Source organism: Camellia sinensis, chromosome 3 (assembly GCF_055761805.1).
Source record: "Camellia sinensis isolate YWXY chromosome 3, ASM5576180v1, whole genome shotgun sequence".
In the NCBI taxonomy this organism is placed as follows: Eukaryota; Viridiplantae; Streptophyta; class Magnoliopsida; order Ericales; family Theaceae; genus Camellia; species Camellia sinensis.
In genome coordinates this window covers 183,075,400-183,095,553 of record NC_138963.1, presented here as the reverse complement: position 1 = coordinate 183,095,553, position 20,154 = coordinate 183,075,400, and the positions used below count along the sequence as shown (strand labels likewise).

Here is a 20,154-nt window from a genome sequence, read left to right as displayed (position 1 = left end):
ATTATTATGTAGCTCTCTTTTGGATCCCAGAAAATGGTTGGGTTATGTGTCTCATTAAGAGCTTTGGGAAGACAATTGTAGCAAGATTTAATATATATATTATGAGCCATTACTTTACATCTCATTTGGGACATCTAGACAAGATATATAGTTATTATTTATTTTGCCTCATAAGTAAGAGTTCAACTTACACCATTTTGTCGTGCTTTGAACCGGATTTGACATATTTATATATTTGTATTTTTCATAGCCATTCATAATCTCGTGCTCTTGATTGGTTGTTTTTTATTTTTATTTTATGTGTCGATCTTCATTTCTTAGTTCAAATAAAATGATACGAAACATGATACCAGCAAATTAAGTGTTATGAAGATAATTTTTTATATGCATATTACCTATTTACCTCTTGTAAACTCTCTCTATTGTGAGTGGGAGTTTTGTACACTTATAAAGTAATTAGCATCTATGTTTTTTCGGCTGTGAAGTTGTGACTTTTAGGAAATGATTGCATGGGTTAACAAATAATAATGATCATAATATATAAAAGAAAGAAAGGAAAGAGAAACTAGTAGCCAACACCAATAATTGGGACGGACACTACATAAATAGTTGAGATGAAAAATCAACATATGATGCATTAAAGTAATTAGTAAAAAAACAATTTTAATGATGTAATTTTCAAAATTAGCTGCTGAATTCAAATGGGTGCTCATCAAGTGCTCGAAAAACAAAAGCAAATATCATAATGATTTCCACAATAGTAGGTTGTTTGGCACAAAAAAGTTATCTCATATTAAAAAATATTACAGAGAGAGAGAGAGAGAGAGAGAGAGAGCATCATTTAGGGTTGTCCCAGTGCTGGGATCTAAGACTCCAAAGGCAATCTAGTTGATAGGTTAGACTTTTTTTTTAGTATTTCCCCCATTCAAACTGTCATCTCTATGTCCACTTCCCTATCCTTCCTCTGAGCCTCTTTCCCACACATAGCCTAACCCTCCCAGGCCCCTACAGACCCCAATACCATTACCAACAGAAGATACTGTCAAAAAAACATAATACTTAAAGTCACCAGAAGATGCATGGAAGTTCCCAGCTTCCTTGCTTATTACACACTAATATTTCCTATAATATGCGACACATGTTACCTCAACCTAGATTTGATTTATCACTGGATAATTTTTCTTTTTTTTTTTTGCCTATTATGCAGATCGGCACAACAAACACCATGTACACACCATATTTACAAAAATTTATGCTAATGATCACCCAATGATTAGTATTAGTCTTGATATACGTGCTAAATATGTATCAAAATATGTAAAAAGTGCTTAGTATTCTAACCATTTTGGTATTACCTCCCCATAAAGACAGACCATAAGTTGTCATTAGCATGATTCGTTGAAAAATAATAGTGGATCTTATTATTTTATAGATATGATAGGTCCTATATTTATACATATGGTTCGTACGTAGGAGGTAAAAAGAAAGGGGGGTAAATATTCATGTATCATTGTCTTAGTCATCAAACCAAGACATACTCTCTGAGGATGAACTGTCTAGTACAAAATCTGACTCCATTTTCATTTGGCAGACTTAGCTCTAACAGCATTACACTCTGGTAGGGGCCTTCCCATCAAGCATAACTCTGTTGTACCAAATTTGCAGTCATGTGTGAAGAAATTGTTTCTCTAGTCGATTATAAACGTACCTAATTGACTTAAAATAGCAAGAACATCAAGTACCCAAGACAAAATAGAAACTTGGTTGGAAGTCGGTAGGGGCCGCCCCATCAATCACTCTCGGTGAAGAAACACTCTTGACTAGTTATATACCAAAACACAGAAAAAAATCTAGAATACACATTAATTTTTCTTTATCACTCTCAGTGAAGAAAGACTATTGACTAGTTATATACCAAAGCACAGAAAAAATCTAGACCACACATTATTTTTTCTTTATCACTCTTGGTGGAGAAAGACTATTGACTAGTTATATACCAAAAAATCTAGAATACACATTATTTTTTCTTTATCACTCTCAGTGAAGAATATCTTTGTCTCAAATGAATGTGTTGTCAGGATCTGAGACTATTGCACCAACGCCGTCTCAAACTAATGCACCACATGGATTTGAGATTTGTGAAGCATCTCTGTCTGAAACGCAGGCACCATCTCCTCAAAGTCAAACAAGTGGCGCAGGTAATTAAATATGTTTTATCTACCTTCAATGTATCCATTGTTTATATTTTTACAGTAGTAAATACACTAATAACATTATCAAATATGTAGGTGCATCTTCATCAAGGCGAGTGCGGGGACCAACAGTTAGAAAAGCAACAGCAAAAAGAGTTGCCAACAATAATGGGAACAAGCTCCACATTCCAATCACTGAGACATTCAATGCATTCGAAGGGGTGCTAGCGACCCCAGGAGCTAATGAGATTGGCATTCAGATTAGGAGGATGTGCCCCATTCAAGGCGTTAAAAGTTGGACTGTTGCTGATCCTGCAACAAAAGGGGCTGTTGTACAAGCTGTCCGGGTATGATTTAATTTCTTTCATAGTATGTGTGGATTATGGAAGAAGTGCACTTTTCATGTGCATGTAGGATGGGAGTTTGTTTTGTTTGTTGGTTATGAAAGCTTGTCATGCATAGTAAAACTCTGCATATCTCGTTCCACAACAGTTTTACCTATTAGATTGCCATTCTGACCCTCTGATTCATAATGGTAATCATGGTACCACCTCAGGAATCGTAGGGCAGAGAAACAACTAAATTATAGGGTGTTAAGGAATTATGAGCACTGTATTGAGTTTGCACTAATGCCATTTGTCATACAATACTATGAATGATTGTTCTTATAGCCCTCTGGCGTTTTTTCACCATATATTAGGATGTTGATTCAACCCTTGTGGATTTTACACATCAGTTGACACATCAGTTGATAGGTTCATATGAATGTCTAAGAATGAATAAGAATGAATCCACATACAACTGATGTTACACATAACATTTTATTTGAAAAGCTCAACAATACATCATGTGCTTTCAGTCAGTTTATTTGAAAAGAGAAAAAAAATAAAAAATAAAAAACTTGGGTTTGATTATTTTTCATGTATGTACCGTTAGAGGTTGAAATATTGTGCAGGTATTTCTATTTATAGGTTCTTTGCTTTTTGGACATTAATGTCCCAATTAATATTACTATACTTTATATTCAATGTTTGGGAAGGCAAGTTAGATTCAATGTTTAGGAAGATAGTTAGATTCAATGTTTGGAATACCTATAGTTATTAAATGTTATATATATATATATATATATAGCATGGTGTAGATTTATTTAATTTTGTAATTTCGTATAGAATGATATAGATTTGTATAATTATTGTATAATGTTACAGAATAATGATATAGATTTCGTATAGAATGTTACAGAATGCTAATTATTGTATAATTGTTTGATGCAAATATATATAAATTTGTACATACATATATGGATATTCATTTGCACATCTACCTGGTCGTAGGCAAGGTTTGATGAAGTTTCAACCAACATCACCCAATACCCCTTAATTAAAAGTTTCAATGATGAAAATAAATCGTTTGTTTCATTCAATTTTTTTTCATCTTTCTCTCTCTCCAACACAAAAAAACAGTGTGTGATTCAGAATTATTCTCAACATGAATCCAATTATATAGAGAGAATATGAATCGCATACTACCTTTCTAAATAGAATTATGAATAATTTTTCCGTGTATTCCTCTTTCTCCACAAAAACGTATGCAACACCGGCGCATATAGCATCTCAACCATTGAATAGTATGAAAGCCACACCAATTAATGACTGAGATCTCGTATGCATCATCATGTGAATATATTCTTCTATCTTCACTCAAACATATATATAAACACCCATGTATATATCTGTTTGTCTTTTCTATGCACATGATAGCTAGAGTCAAACAAATGAAACAAATTTTCAAGGCAAGAGCAACACACTTCTTGATAATTATGTTCTTCTGTATGTGAGTTTTATTTGTAGAGTTGTTAAACTCTTGATTTTCATGTGCAGAGGCTTAATAAGAAGACTCACTTCTTCCAATCTTAGAGAATTACAAATTAATTAATTTCCTGAATATTTTATTTCATTCTTTGGAGGCTGCTGAATACTTTCTTAAACTATTTATCTGCTATGCTTCACCTAACCTAGTTTTGCTGCCGAGTGAAAACTTTGACTAAACTATATTTCGCAGTATTTTTTTATTCTTTATTTCTTCTGAAATAAGCAGTAAGTAATGAGACATAGTGAGACAAAACCTATATCCATGTAGCATTAAGTCCATCTCTTTTTGCTAAAATGCATTATTATGACTTACCAGTGAAACTAGTTGCCTAAAAGATTTATTACTTCATTATTTTATGGTGTTTGATCTGCTATGACAAAGATGCATATTTTATTGTAAGCATCAGATGACTAGTATATATCATAATAGCACACTATCAAACACACCTCAGAGCACACACATGGAGAGCTTGATGACAGGTTGGAGGTCCATGAACATAGTTAATGGTTTACCAGAAGGCATTGGCTCCACATTGTAAAATGAAATAAAAAAAAGAACAGTTCCTGTCTAATTTTCTTGTAAAATGACAGATATTGCCATGAACATTGGTCCATGAACAGTTCCTGTCTAATGACAGATAAAATGACAGATAAAATGACAGATATTTTCTTGTAAAAAAGAACATTGGTCCATGAACAGTTCCTGTCTAATTTTCCTGGGCAAGAACAGTTCCTGCCTAAAAGAACAGTTCTTGTAAAATGAAAAAGTAGATATTGCCATCTAAATAACAGTTCCTGTCTAATTTTCTGCTTAGTAATTGCATAAAGTTAGTACAAGCTTATACAAAAAGAACAGTTGCATAAAGTTAGTAAGAAATTTCTTGAAGAGTTTGCAGATCTAAAAAAAGAACAAACCACAAAATCTAAGAGATAAAAGCAGAACAGTTCATGACAAAAGAGAAGAGGTATTCTTCCTCTGAGAAAGATGTTAATTTTGACAGGTTCAGAAGCTCTCTCCTTGTGACATCCTTACTAAGATTGTCATGAACAAGAGGGGTACAGTCTAGCAATAAAAAAGAACATATTCAATTTCTGTTTTCATTGAATGTACCTGTGTAATATTTACATATATGGACCATGAAGAGGCATAACACTGATTTGAAAACAACACTAAGGCAGATAACAAATAAACTTACAGCTTGTCCATGATATACTTTCTCTATTGCCTCACTGGCAGCACTTGCTTTCAAAATAGCATCACTAGAAGCACTAGATTCAACATCAAATCCTGAGGTATGGCAGCATCTTTAATGGCACACAACCAGATCTGGTGGAGCTGTGTGAGGTCATCAAACTCAGGGCTGCTGCTATGAATTAGCTCACTCAAACAGTGGTTCTTCATGAGGATCCCAGTTCTGATGTTGTGGCCTGCTGCTGTATAGAATTATAAATGTTGCCTATTGCTGTTCTGTTGCCTGCTGCTGTGTGTCACAGGGGAGTTTTGAATTGCCTGCTGCTGGATTGTGTTGGGGGACTGCAGCAGAGGGGTTTGTTGCTGAATTGTGTTGGTTCAGTATTGTTTTCCTGTTGTGGATATTTTAATAGTGCAAGGGGTGATTGTTGCCATTGCTTGATCCTTAGGAATGTGTTTTGTTGTGGATTTGGGTTTTTGCAGTCCTTGGGAGGACTTGTTTAGAGATTGGTTTTTTTCTTGCCCAGGAGTAGATAAATTTTGCACCCAAGGTTTATGAAGTGATGTTCTTTCTTTTTCATTAAATTTTGCACCTAAGGTTTATGAAGTGATTTTCATTATTTAAATGTGTTCTTTCGTTTATGAAGTGATGTTCTGTTTCATTAAATTTTGCACCTCGCTGTAATTAAATATCACTGTAACTACATATTTTTAGCCTTCACATTACATAATTGCAAGTTTCTTATTTGGTTTGCATTGATTATAGGATACATTTGAAATAGGGGATAATTATGAGGACAATGCACTATCCCAGCAAGTTGTGGAAAAGAAGTGTAGCGTGTTACATAAAGATTGGAAGTGCAGAATGAAGAAGAAATGGGAGAAGCTTGTGGATGCGGGAACTAATCCCTATGCTCATCCATACAAAGGAATCAGATTAGATGATTGGAAGTATTTGATTGACGAAGTATGGTTAGATCCTGCAAACAAGGTATGTTATGATTTAGTTATATAATAATAATGTATTAATAACAAGCTCTGTGAAATCATATAGAATGAAGGATCAAATTATCTACCTATAAAAAATAAGTATTTGACTACCTTCACAAGGCTTCTTAGTACTGTTATCATTGTTTAACTATATATGTCACAAACACCAACAATGTGGATTTTTGTATGTAACCATGACCCAAAAAAAATGACTTAGTACTTTAACTATATATGTAATAACCTGTACAATGTGGATTTTTGTAGCCTCGCTACGACGCCGGCAAAAAAAATAGGAGCAAGCTACCCTACAATCACACAAGTGGGTCGCGATCTTTTCCGGCAGCAATGAGTATTGCGGTGAGATGTATTTCATTGATTTTATTACCTTTATCCACACTTGTTTCACGAATTAACCATATTACTGAAGGAGTGTTCTATGTGGTGTTTGGAAAATAACAGGTGAAGGAAAATGGTGGAGTGTTGCCAGATCTCTGTAATTTCTACAAGCACACTCATCAACACAAGAGGACAAAACAGTGGATTGATCCTATATGCGGTGATTTACATGCAAGTATTCCAATCATTTGGACACTTATACATGCAACTTTTGTGTTTGTCTTATACTAACAATATTTATATTTTACAATTATAGGAGCAAATGACAAGGGTGCGAGATGAGTCTATCGAGGCTGGAACGCCGATGAGGCAAGAGGATATATCAAGAGTGGTTCTTGGTAAGAAGAAGGGATACTTAAGAGGATTTGGGGTTGGACCAAAGCCTTCTTCTTGTGATTCTGGGTTCTCGGCTGCATCACAAGCACGTGACGAGCAATTGAAAAGGCTTACATCCGAGTTGGAGATACTGCGTGCGGAGCAGCAGAGCAACCGTGAGGAGCAACAAAAAAAAGAAGAGGAGCAACAAATGAAAGAGGCAGAGAATACAAGACAACGTGAGGACATGCAGCAGCAGCTTTTTGGACTTCAGAGCATGTTGGCACAAGTTTTGGAAAATCGCAATCCACCAAATTCTCGACAATAGATGGCTCAGTGGTAATTGGTAAGTGTGTTAAACCATATTTGATTATATTTATGTTCAAATTAAAGGCAAATAAACGTTTGATGAGAATATCATACAGAAATAGTTGTCTTTAAACTAATTTTAGTTCTAAGTTTGAAAGATGGAATTTACAGAATAGTTTACGTTGACTAGAAAAGAAACTTTAATGCATTGTAATGTTCCACTGATCGAAGGATGAATAGTTAAACCAGAATTTGTGATTGTTCCATGGAAACCAAAATGTGAGAAAAAAGGAAAAAACGAGCCGGTTGGGGCAATATTGTTGGAAACAGCCTGGAAACAACCAGAGATCGTAGCGGTTACCTCGACCTAGATCAAACAAACTTGTGAAAGCAAGCAACGGTTCGATAGGACGCATGATTGGTTATGTAGGACATAAACGTGTGACAAAGTAGGCAAAACCGGGGCGTTTGGGGTCCGAAACTGCTCTGAATTGGCTCCTCTCTATTTATTCTTTTTCCTTCTTTTCTCTTCCTTTGATGGTCATCATGGTGAAGTATTGCATCAATAAAATCTGTCAGTTGGCTGCTGTCTTCATCAGCAGCAGATTGGTGCATTGTGCTGTGTTGCTGTGTAACACTGTGGTAGCAGTGTGGGTCTGCTCCTCTCTGTTTCTTCTTTTTTATTCTTTCTTTTCGTTTAGTGGTCTGCATGGTCTGTCTGGCTTCATAAAGATCATCCTGATCTGTCTGGATGGGCAGCAGATGGATCTGTCTGGCTTCAGTGTGTGCTCCAGCTCTGTCTGGCTTTTTCCTGAGCTGTCAATCATCCTGATCTGTCTGGATGCTTGTTTTTGGAGCAAACTGGTGGTCTATATTCTGAAATTATATATTTTGACAATTTTTGTTCGAAGAAATGTCGAATTGCACATGCTTTGAAATTACAATGTTTAAGAAACTGCAAAAGTGCACACTTCCTGTAGTGAAATTGAGAAACTTCTTGATTTTTAAATATTGCCTAATTTCTAAATTTCTAATGCTACACATTAGCAACTCTCCCAAAAATACATTACAAATCATATATCATGGATTGTGGGCCTTATTCAAGATAATATAGGACTGAGAACACCATGCATTCTGTTGTATGCAAATTGTAGTGTTTGTATTTATTTTGATGGAATATGATCTTCAGGTGGTGATGTTAAATGGCATCGTTACAGAAGAAAGAATACTAATTAAACGTCAACTATATATGGTGGTGACTATCAACACCAATTAATAGTTTGTATTTAGATTAATCATCGAGGTATCAAATTTATTAGAGAGCTGCTATAAATTATTTTTTGTTTGCTTGCAAGTTTTTATATCACTGATCAATACATGCATGATAAATATAATATAATATATTAGTGTTTGCTTTTTCTAATACTTATCTCTAAATAAAAACGATTAGAAATAAAACTACTCAATGGTCACAAACTTAACTTTTTTCTAAGTATAAAAAGTTCCGTTTCAAAAGTAGACTACCAAATAGCCCTTTGGGGAGTGAATTAGTTGGGTTAGTCAATCGAATTATATTCTGGGTAGTCAAGTGCCACACCCCTTATCCAATCTTCCGGCATTGGCATCTCCCTTTGCATCTGCTCCGATATTGCCGTGTAATGAAACCTGTTCATCATCCATTCATTCATTATTTATCAATCTAGAAATATAGGTTGCCAAAATAGGAGTTAATTTAATTCACATGAAAGGTTCAATGAGGAAGATAGGAGTTATTGACAATATGGATCAATTTCAGTTGCCGTGTTTGGTTTCTGCTGTGTGGCACTATATTGGATCTGGAATGGTGGCTCATCCAATTTATTCTATAGACATAAGAATGCTATTGTTTTATTTACAATTTGATAATGGTAGTCATTTTAATTTGCTAATGTGACCTTGCTTTTCATGGACATTTTTCATTATTTGTCCAATTTTAACTGACATTATTTCTCTTTTTCTTTGGTACAGATGGATGAACTCGTGCACAAAGCTAAATTGTACAGGACAAATTGGCACTTTTTGTATTTTTGGAAGGATTATATATTTTTGTATAGATGTATATGGAAAATATTAGGGTAGACTAGTAGTTATATTTTTGGATACACTACTAGTTATATTTTTGGATGGGTGTGTATAGAAAATATTTGGTAGACTACTAGTTATATTTTTGGGTTGATGTACATGGATAAAAATTTAAAACATAATAACAAGTACTTGTTATGTGTTAAATTTTTATGCTAGATGAAATATGTAGTTTCGAATTATTTGTGGATGTAAACTTATAATAGTTGCTGACTTTAATTAAACAGGTTCAGAAATGGTTGATCTATGTATTTTGTTGAATGTTGATGATTCAATTTATTTGTTGGTTCGAATGATTTCTTCTTTTTACAGATTATATTGAATAAATTGGATGAATTATTATAAATTACAGGTTTATTTTGTTGGATATTGGCGACCAAAATTTGGTTTTGTTTTTATAGTTTTGGCGACCAATTGATTTGTCGCGAAATGTCACAATTGGCGACCAAAAAAAAATTTGGTCGCAGAATGTCACAATTGGCGACCATAATTTTTGGTCGCGAAATGTCACAATTGGCGACCAAACAAATTTTGGTTGCAGAATGTCACAATTGGCGACCAATTCCATTAGTCGCGAAATGTCACAATTGGCGACCAAACAGATTTTGGTCGCAAAATGTCACAATTGGCGACCAAATTTTTTGGTCGCGAAATATCACAATAGGCGACCAAAAAAATATTGGTCGCAGAATGTTACAATTGGCGACCAAATTTTTTGGTCGCGAAATGTTACAATTGGCGACCAAACAAATTTTGGTCGCGGAATGTCACGATTGGCGACCAAAATTTTTGGTCGCTGAATATCACGATTGGCGACCAAACTTTTTGGTCGTTGTATGTGATAATTGGCGACCAAACTTTTTGGTCGGGAAAATATTACTTTTCGCGACCAAAGTGTTTTGGCGACAAAAAAAATTAGTCGCGGTAATTACGTATTTAGCGACCAAAAATTTAGTCGCGAAATCCAACTTTTGCCGACCAACCACAATTTTGGTCGGGAATTACTTTTGCCGACCCTCAATTGGCGACCAAACTAGCGACCAAAAAAATTGGTCGCGGATAACTTTTGCCGACCAAAAATTGACTTTTAGCGACCAATTTTTTTGTTGCCAAAAGTGTAAATTCTTGTAGTGTAAATTGGGAGCATTAAAGGAGAGAGTGGATCCCACTGACTGATGTGATGTTTTGGCCTTAAATTTTTTTTTCTTTTTTTTTTTGAATTTCCACCTCATTAGTGGTCCATTAGTGCTCCCAAATTAGTGGGATGAATCATTGTTGTATATTAAATAACATGACACATTATTTGTTCAAACATGATATTTTCCTAACCTCAATACCATTAATCACATGACACATGCTATATTTTATTTATTTTTTTCTTAATTTGATTATTTTATATATTAATTTATAAAATATAATTTTAAAAAAATCATGTATCCAGTTTGTTTTATTTTTATATTTTATATTTGTTTAATCGGCTCAGTTTGAAACTACTAAACGATTTAACGGACAATTACAACAATAACAACAAACAAAAACAAAAACAAAAACAAAAATAAAAATAAATAAATAAAAAACAAAAACAATATTTTAATCTTATAACAAAATAAATCCTGATTTTTAATTTAGTCAATTTAAAATTTATTTTTTCAAATTATTTTCAATCTAAACTATTCACCTATTTTTTTATAAATAAAATCAATAAAAAAAATATTTTAGTTACTAAATTCAATATTGAAATACATAAAATGCCTAAAATACCCGTTTTATTGAATTTAATGACTAAAATATTTATTTTTTAATCGATTTTACTTAACGAAAATAGACAAATGATTTACCTTGAAAATAAATCAAAAATTTAGTACTTAAATTGATAAAATAAAAAACTTAAAATTTATTTTGTTAGAAGGCTTGAACTTTTTTTTTTTTTTTTTCCCTAACATTTTACTAACTCGCCAATTTTTTAAACCATCGATAATTGCGTATGGGTGTAATTTGGGTAGGCTCAACCCGAATCACTTGAACCCAGGCTAACTTTTCTTAAGGTTTGGGCAAAATACTTTTGAATTCGGTGCGAGTTTAGGTAAAAATTCAGAAATCTGAATTAAATTTGAGCGGGCTTATGTAAAGACATCAAACAACCCAAATAACACAAAACTCGAATTATATATATATATATATATATATATTAAATATACATATAAATCATCAGCCAATGGATACCGTAAAAGTAATTTAGATTGATAGATCATATTGAATATATATTATACACACAATTAATATTATACAAAATCTTACACTTGTCGTTTCTGACTCAGAAATTGTAAATAGTTACTACTACACATCGGTTTTTCAATTTTTATCCTTTTTTCACATTATATATATTACTATTTGTATTGATGTTATTAATGATCTATATAAAAAAAGGGTTAATGGGTGATAAATCCGATCTAAGGAGCATATAAGGTGATTTTTTTGTTGATGGGAGGTCCATATTTTGTAAAATAGTTTGGTGAGAAGTCTTGGAAAACATTTTGTTTTCAATTTTTTCCCTGGTTTTTTATTTATTTGTTTTACTTTTCGAAAACTACCTGTTCAAATTTATATTTATCTGTTTAAATATAAGTTTTTTCTATCTATTCAATTTTTCCTCTAACTTATATCCAACTATTCAATTTTTTTCCTAAATTCTGTTTACTTGTTCAAATTTTTTTCCCCATATCTGTTCAATTATCTGTCCAAAATTTATTATCTGTTTAATTTTTCCCTTATCTGTTTAAATTTATCTACTGATTTTTCTAACAAATAATCTTCAATCAAACTCTATATGTTCAAAATTCCTACCTGTTAAAATCATTTTTCTATTTGTTGAAGGCATAATCTGTTATTTTTTTTATCTGTTCAATACAGATTTGTTCAAATTCACATAGTACAAATCTTATATGTTTGTTTTATCTGTTCATCAACAACAATAACAACAACTGCTACAAAAAAAAAATAAATAAATAAAAATAGAACTACATATCTACCAAAAAAAACAAAAAAGTAGATGTGAAATGAAAAAAAAAAAAAATTCTCATAAAATGAAGATTACAAAAAAAAATCAACAAATGCGAAGCAATTTTGAGTATACTCTTTGAGTATCTATGTATGATGAATGTTGGTGTAAAGAATATGATGGAGGCTTAGATTTGTTATGATAACAAGCTTAGAATTGTGATCTACCATGGCTGCAAAAATTTGTCGGCATTAACAACGGAGGAAGAGCAAAGTAAAGAGTGAGTTTTGCGGTAGAAGTGGGTGGTGGTGGTGGCGGTAGTGTTTCTAGTTCAGATATCCGCCGTTGACTGTTGTAACCAGATCAAGGTTCGAAGTTTCGACAGCCCTGAAATATTCAAACACTTCATTAATGTTCAAATCTATAAAAGAAGAAAGAGAAAGAGAGAGACAAGGGCGGTGACAGCAGTCAAATCTGCTCAAATCTAAAGTTGGAAGAGGAGGAGCTCAATTGCCTAGGTTTCAAATCTACTGTGACTCCGTTGGAGCTAGGGTTCCGAAAATGACGGCGGCGATAGAAGTGGAGAGACAACCAAGTCGAACGAAGGCGGCGTAATACTGGTATTGGAGGAGCACAACTGCAACGTTGGAGCACCGGCCCAACAGGCATTGTTTTGGAAGGAGAATCTGAGTTAGATCAGCAGAGTCGATCTATGTATATCCTCTCCCCCTTCGATGACGGACGACGATGGATCTAATAGACGCGGAGTCAGCGTTGCTGGATCATCTCAGGCGTCATCTGTTACGACCCAATCTTGGCAAGGCAACCCCCGCCAAGAAGGCGCACTTCAAACACTATAACACCTGTACACAATAATCACCTATATAATTCTTATATCACATCACCAATAGTGCATAAGACCCTTCGATTGGCCAACATATATGAGATGATCCATTCAAAGACAAAAATATCATCATGCTACTAAGATAGTTCCCATGCACCACTGCCCCAAAAATAAAACATACTATTCATGAATCCATCAATACATCCAATTTCACAAAGCAAATATTTACAATCAACCTCCTTCATAAAACAAAGGATAAAACTACATCCTAGAGTGAACCTAAGCACACTACAACAAATTTGGGATTTAAAGACAACAAATTTGTCCCAAAATGTATATATTTCGTCACCCAAACTAATTACGACGAACATTTTTCGTCACCCATTTTGTCGCCAAAGTGTCGTCGCTAAAGGGTCTCAGAGACGAAAAAAACAAATTTGTCATTGAAAATAATAAATTTGTGACGAATTTTTTTATCTCCAATACACTCTGTTGGAAACATACTTGTAAGTAATTAGAGACAAAATATTTTGTCATTAAAGGAAGAAATTAGAGACAAGTATTTTGTCATAAATATAAGAAATATAGACGAAATAATTTTGTCACGTTTAATATAAACGAAGACGAAAATTTTTTGTTAAAGAAGCTACCAATAGAGACAAAAACAAATTCATCATTAAAAATGATAAATTTGTGACGAATTTTTTTGTCTTCAATACACTCTGTTGGGAACATACTTGTAAGTAATTAGCGACAAAATATTGTCATTAACGAAAAAAATTAGAGACAAGAGTATTGTCATAAATATAAAAAATAGAGACGAAATAATTTTGTCACGTTTAATATAAACGAAGACGAAAATTTTTTGTCAAAGAAGCTACCAATAGAGACAAAAACAAATTCATAATTAAAAATGATGAAACAATGTCAAAAAAAAAAATTCGTCACACATTAAGGGTAATAGTGACAAAATGTGACAATATGTTTTGTCATGACATTCATTTAGCGATGAAATAAAGAATTCATGACAAAATTAATCATCTACCTAAGCCAAATAAGAGACGAAAAAACTTGCTTTAGGGATGAAAAATTTTGTCAGTAATTCCATAATATTTTTTTCCACATTATATACCTATTTTATCAAAATTTAAATTTTAGTTCAACAAATATAACCCTGTTCATGTTAAAACCTGTTGAATATAACAATTCTATCACAACTTAACCTAACATGTTATCAACACATTTACAAATTAACAAATGAAAATATCCATTCATCATTACAAATAATTTCATCCTAATACAATAAAATAGTGAAATATCCACAAAATATCCAAAAGTTATAACTTGTTCAATTCCACCAAACATCCAACAATAACTAGTGCAACTCCATAAAGTATGTATCATTATCAAACAAAAATGAACATTCAAGCAAATTACATCATTGTTGCACGTCAAAAATGCCACACCAATCCAATCTGCAAAAAAATAAATTAAAAGTTTTAGTAATTAATCAATTATACAAAAGATTAAAAACATTAATAACTCATCAATTTACAATTAAATCAATTATACAATTTATCCCTCTAACAGACTTTTTTCGAGATTATGAGAACAAAAAATTAATTTTAAGGCTAATTCACAAATGGTGCATCCCATTAATGTGCTGTAAGTTCATACAACTCATATTGGTCCCTCTTAAGGTGTTTTTATTGGTTCCTGTACAAATCTGTGGTTGTGTGATAATTTAGCATTTTGACGGCCTTTTTTGAAGCTTTAAGTATAGAGAAAAAATATATTTTTTAGATTAATTCACAATTTATACATCCCGTGCACCTGTACAAATTGGATGTCATGTACATGTTTCCATTACTTCCTAATTCTTCAAACATATATTCTTTTATAAAATTTGTTATATTAAAGTTAATATACTTTACCAAAAAGTATGTCCCTTAGTTGCAGGAATCGTGCAACTAGATGGCGATTCTGAGTAAGAATCGCGATTCCGCGTTTTCTGGAAAGAAACATGTAAGAATCGCGTTTCTGTGGAGAGAGAAACGCGATTAAGTCCAAGATGGGATCGTAAAGGAGGGGGGGGAGAGAGAGAGAGAGAGAGAGAGAGAGAGAAACCCTAGCCTTCGACGTCGACATGAGAGGAGAAAGAAGAAGGATTGTTGAGAGAACTTACAGTGGACCAGTGCTGAGATAAGGGCTTTGATTGCCTTCGTCACTCTCTTCTCTCACTATTGATCACGATCGTCTTCGTCTCTGAGGGCTTCGATCATCTTCGTTACTCTCTCAATCGTCTTCGTCTCTCTCCCTCTTTATCTCTCTGTTCGTTGTTCTCTCTCTCTCTCTTCGTCTCTAATTGATCATATATAATATATATATATATATATATATTATATTATACATGATAAAGTCATTTTAAAAAATATGTATAATTTATCATATATAATTTATGTAATAAATTTTATAAATTATAATTTTTATCATATATAATAAAATTTCTAATTATTATTTCTTAAAATATCATATATAATAATAATTTTTGTAAATTATTATTTCTTAACTTTTTAACATATAATAAATAAAATAAATTATCTAATTATTTAAAAGAAATCTAATTAAATCACATATAATAAAAAAATTATAAAACAAAATATCTAATTCGAGTCCCGTCTTCTCCCACAAGTCTCTCGTGCTTAGGCGGTCGTGTGTGCCAAGTTTCGTGGTACTCTGACGCCGTTTGGTGATTTTGGGACGTTAACATTTCAAATTCTAAGTTTCTTAAGAAATTAGTTTGTCCAGAGTAAAATTTGGCTCTAACTCCCAAATCGGGAACCCGATTCGAGTCCCGTCTTCTCCTACAAGTCTCTCGTGCCTAGGCGGTCGAATGTGCCAAGTTTCGTGCTAATTTGACGCCGTGTGGTGATTTTGGGGCGTCAACACCTCGAATTCTAAGTTTCTTAAGAAACTAGTTTGTCTAGAATAAAATCTGGTTCTAACTCCCAAACCGAGAATACGATTTGAGTCCCATTTTCTCCCGTAAGTCTCTCGTGCCTAGCCGGTCGTGTGTGCCAAGTTTCGTGCTACTCCGACGCCGTTTGGTGATTTTGAGCCGTTAACCCCTCAAATTTTAAGTTTCTTACAGAACTAATTTGCCGAGACCGAAATCCGACTCTAACTCCCAAACCGGGAACCCGATTCAAGACCGTCTTCTCCCACAAGTCTCTCGTACCTAGGTGGTCGTGTGTGCCAAGTTTCATGCTAATCTGATGCCGTTTGGTGATTTTGGCGTGTCAACACCTCAACTTTTAAGTTTCTTAAGGAATTAATTTATCGAGACCGAAATCCGGCTCTAACTCCTAAACCAAGAACCCGATTCGAGTCCCGTCTTCTCCCACAAGTCTCTTGTGCATAAGCGGTCGTGTGCGCTAATCCGACTCCATTTGGTGATTTTGGGACGTTAACCCCTCAAATTCTAAGTTTCCTAAGGAACTAGTGTGCCGAGACCGAAATCCAGCTCTAACTCCCAAACCAAGAACCCGATTTGAGTCCCGTCTTCTCCTACATGTCTATTGCACCTAGGCGGTCGTGTGTGCCCAGTTTGAACTAGTTTGCATAGACCAACATCATTTTGGTAAGGATCCATTATGTGAACATGAAACTAGTTTTTTCAAGTCACCAAATAAATGCTACATACACTACAATAAAAAAGGGTAAACACAAGAACCTAAAGTGTGAAGGAAAATAAAGCAGTTTATTTGAAATGATAATCTCTATGGGAAACCTCTTGTAACATCTTTACATGTTTTGGATCTCTTTAAAGCCAAAAAACACCAAGACAATTGCCTAAAGTATGATTTTCAAGATGTAGGAGGATAGCAAACAATTTAAATGCAAATTCATTAAATATGTACCCTGAGTGTATTCTTAGTTGAAGAAAGCTCAAAAGGTTCAATGATCAAAATTGACGCCTTGCCTAGCTTCAACCATGCTTACTCGGATTGACTTGCCATTTAGGTCCTACAACAGAGATTATAAGTCAGTTTTAGTTACAGAAAAAGTGAATGTTGGATAATAATACCTTACAGTATGTGTAAACTCTCGTTGGGTAAATTGGATAGAAACAAAACAAGGTGAGAAGTCCATGAGAATTTTGGAAATTTTTTATTCAATTTGATCAATGAATGAATGTTTACAAACACTTCTCCAGTATGTCCATGTCCCACATAAACAACATATACCATCTAATGTTATTGGTAAATAAACACATACTAGCATAAGAATATACTGTCTCCAGTTACAAAATCTTGCAATCATGGTCATAATAAACAATTAGCAGTGTCAAAAATCCTATAAATAGAAAGACTGATGGACATCCGATGGTGTCCTTGAACTTTGGAACTCTAATACTTGGTCTCATTGATGCATGTTAACAAACAAAAGGTACATGAACACTAGACCACCAGTTGGCACTACCATGCCCAACATATGAATATAATAAATTGTCAAATGTTATAGGTAGATAAAAAGCGTAATAAGGATATGTGTATGTCACTGAGTATCACCTAGTAGCAAAATCTGTTCAGAAATCTAATAGTTATCTTTTGAAAAATAAAATTAGAAAAAAGAAAATCTATAAAATTATACACATAAAACTAAAGTAATGTTTGGTGTCCATTAAAAAAAAAAATACTTGAATGATCACATACCTGCCACAGAAGAATCCTTTGAGTCAGAGCACCTGTAGGAACACCCTCCGGCCACATTGGGATGACAATATATGCAGAAAATCTCTCTGCTCTGATTTTATTTGCAATTTTGAGAGTAGTTTCCATTGGTATTAAATTTTTTGCACTTGTGGATAATAAGAAACATATATATCATCCTCAAAATGTTCACTTTCACTGTTTAGAAAACTTGTAATTTCACAACAGCCACCCTATCTTTCCTCAAGATTATAATGTTTTTATTTCCCTTGTCACGTTTGTTTCAGCAAGCAACCAGAGCATGAAAAATGAAGAAAATGAAAACTAGGGTAATGAGTTAGATATTAACCATTACAAGCAGCTGATAGTGCATAATTTCCACAACAAATGACAATATATGAGTTACTGTATACTCGGATACCTATATATAATTTTCACCTTACAACTTTTAATATGTGATAGTAACAACATATCCTTATTTTTTCCCTTTCAATTTACCTGAATGTCAATTCCTCACCCAAGTCTCTGTGGTTAGTCCAATTGTATGATGACCCAAGGAAGTACTGGTTCTCAATGTAAATGAAATGTTGGGCAACACAGATTGCCTTTACATATGCAGTATGTATACTCATGTCTATCAGGACATTCTTCCCACATACCAGGTCCTGTTATAATGAAGGGAAGATATTAAGAAGCACACCTCATAAACAAGATTGACGGAAAAATAATCAAGGGGCAAATTACAATCAAAATTTTCTCTCACCTTCCTTGTGGCATCTTTTGGGTCTTTTGGGAAGCCCTTCACAGAATTGGAATCAATTGAACGAAAAAACTATAATTTTTAAATAAGTTAGTTAATAAAAATTGAGTATTTAATAATTTTGAATATCTAATTTAACAGCCTTCATAAACTAACATACCTGGACATGCCAAGCTTCTGGACCATCCTTATTTAGGCAAGACACATCTGTAATTTCAATGATGTCGGGAATTCTATCAATTATGAGTAGTAAATTAAGCAAACACATATAAACCATGAAACAAAGGAGGCAGCTTTTACTTGAGGGAGTCGAATTTGGAAATTAAGAGCGAATTTGGAGATCACATAGAGTCGTCGACCTAGAGCATGAGATTCAAGCCTTGAAGATAAAAAAATAAAATATAAATAAATAAAGTGTAAGAGAGAGCGAGACAAGAGAATACATACCAATGTTAGGGTTTACGAGGGCAACAACTTGCTCAGCAAATTTGAGCTCTCTAGAATCCCTGGTTCCTTAAATTATAGTGTGCTTCGACACTGATGCTCTGCAGATTCGAGCTCTTGCCGGTGGAGGAGTTGGGATGAGAGTGAGATGAGTAGCGGAGTCGGAATGAGAGTGAAATGAGTAGCGCGAAGATGGAGATAGGTCCTGTTTGGTAGAGCTGTGGGAAAGTGCTTATAGCTTATGCCTAAACAGCTTATAGCTTATAACTATGAACATAAGCTGATTTCTGAGTTATAAATTAAGCATCTCCTGCCCCACTCAAAGAATAAGCTGATTTCTGACTTCCAAAAAACTATAAGCTATAAGCTATAAGCTAAACCAAACACATCAAAATAGCTTAAATTAAGCTGAAAGCTGAAATAAGCTGCTTTTAGTTCTGCCAAACAGGCACATAGAGAGAGAGAGAGAGAGAGAGAGAGAGAGAGAGAGAGAGAGATTTGAACGTGAAAATGAGAGGAGGGAAAAAGAAATTATTGGCGCCAAAGGTTTGAGGAAAATTGGAAAAATTGGGGATTTTGGACTATTTGTGAGAATATATATTGATCACATTTATGGGATTTTATTTATTTTTTGTTAAAATAAATTTTAGTTACTAAGGTTGAAAATTTATTTGTTTCATTTTTATTTTAATGAAAAAAATTTATTATTATTATTTTTTATTTGGTAGAAGTAGGGGTAATATTCTAATAAAAAATATTTTCTATTAAAATAAAGTTAATTTTTTGTGGTCAATGAAAAATATTTTTCTGCGGCTCATTTTTTTTGGTTACTAAAAATCAGGAACTAATTTTTTGTGGTAGAGGAAAGGGCGCGGCAGTAGTGGTGAAGGTAGTGGATAAGAGGTGCTGGTGGTGGTGGTGATGGCGAAGGAGGTTAGTGGTGAAGTTGTGGTAGTGGTAATTGTAAAGAAGATGGAGTGGCATTGGTGGATAAGAGGTAATGGTAGTAG

The 20,154-nt window shown here is 33.6% G+C and overlaps 2 protein-coding genes and 1 long non-coding RNA gene across 3 annotated transcripts; 2 read left to right on the top strand and 1 right to left on the bottom strand.

The window, feature by feature from the left end:
* The first annotated feature begins 2,062 nt into the window (after positions 1-2,062).
* Positions 2,063-9,630, top strand: LOC114288818 (uncharacterized). The gene is made up of 7 exons (XM_082918669.1): positions 2,063-2,198; positions 2,289-2,539; positions 6,022-6,246; positions 6,510-6,602; positions 6,705-6,812; positions 6,898-7,302; positions 9,273-9,630. Exons 1-6 carry the CDS (start codon positions 2,063-2,065, stop codon positions 7,282-7,284), a joined length of 1,200 nt encoding a protein of 399 aa, XP_082774795.1. The 3' UTR covers positions 7,285-7,302; positions 9,273-9,630.
* A 4,816-nt stretch (positions 9,631-14,446) lies between these two features.
* On the bottom strand, positions 14,447-19,276 carry LOC114263114 (phospholipase D beta 2). The gene is made up of 6 exons (XM_082921603.1): positions 19,148-19,276; positions 18,861-19,059; positions 18,458-18,605; positions 17,944-18,089; positions 17,149-17,254; positions 14,447-14,703 (listed from the first exon to the last, which is right to left on the bottom strand). Exons 2-5 carry the CDS (start codon positions 18,975-18,977, stop codon positions 17,186-17,188), a joined length of 480 nt encoding a protein of 159 aa, XP_082777729.1. The 5' UTR covers positions 18,978-19,059; positions 19,148-19,276; the 3' UTR covers positions 14,447-14,703; positions 17,149-17,185.
* LOC145822967 (uncharacterized) lies at positions 19,226-19,671 on the top strand. The gene is made up of 2 exons (XR_014364904.1): positions 19,226-19,346; positions 19,615-19,671. It is a non-coding gene; the product is annotated as an uncharacterized LOC145822967 (long non-coding RNA).
* Positions 19,672-20,154: the final 483 nt, after the last annotated feature.

Bases quoted from the DNA above. Each gene is read 5' to 3' on its own strand.
- LOC114263114 (XM_082921603.1), bottom strand. From the start codon at position 18,977: ATGGTTTATATGTGTTTGCTTAATTTACTACTCATAATTGATAGAATT. The intron at 18,606-18,860 runs GTATGTTAGTTT...TCATTATAACAG, and splicing joins CAGAAGCTTGGCATGTCCAG to GACCTGGTATGTGGGAAGAA. The intron at 18,090-18,457 runs GTGAGGAATTGA...TATTATCCACAA, and splicing joins GACTAACCACAGAGACTTGG to GTGCAAAAAATTTAATACCA.
- LOC114288818 (XM_082918669.1), top strand. From the start codon at position 2,063: ATGAATGTGTTGTCAGGATCTGAGACTATTGCACCAACGCCGTCTCAA. The intron at 2,199-2,288 runs GTAATTAAATAT...TCAAATATGTAG, and splicing joins AAGTCAAACAAGTGGCGCAG to GTGCATCTTCATCAAGGCGA. The intron at 6,813-6,897 runs GCAAGTATTCCA...TTACAATTATAG, and splicing joins CTATATGCGGTGATTTACAT to GAGCAAATGACAAGGGTGCG.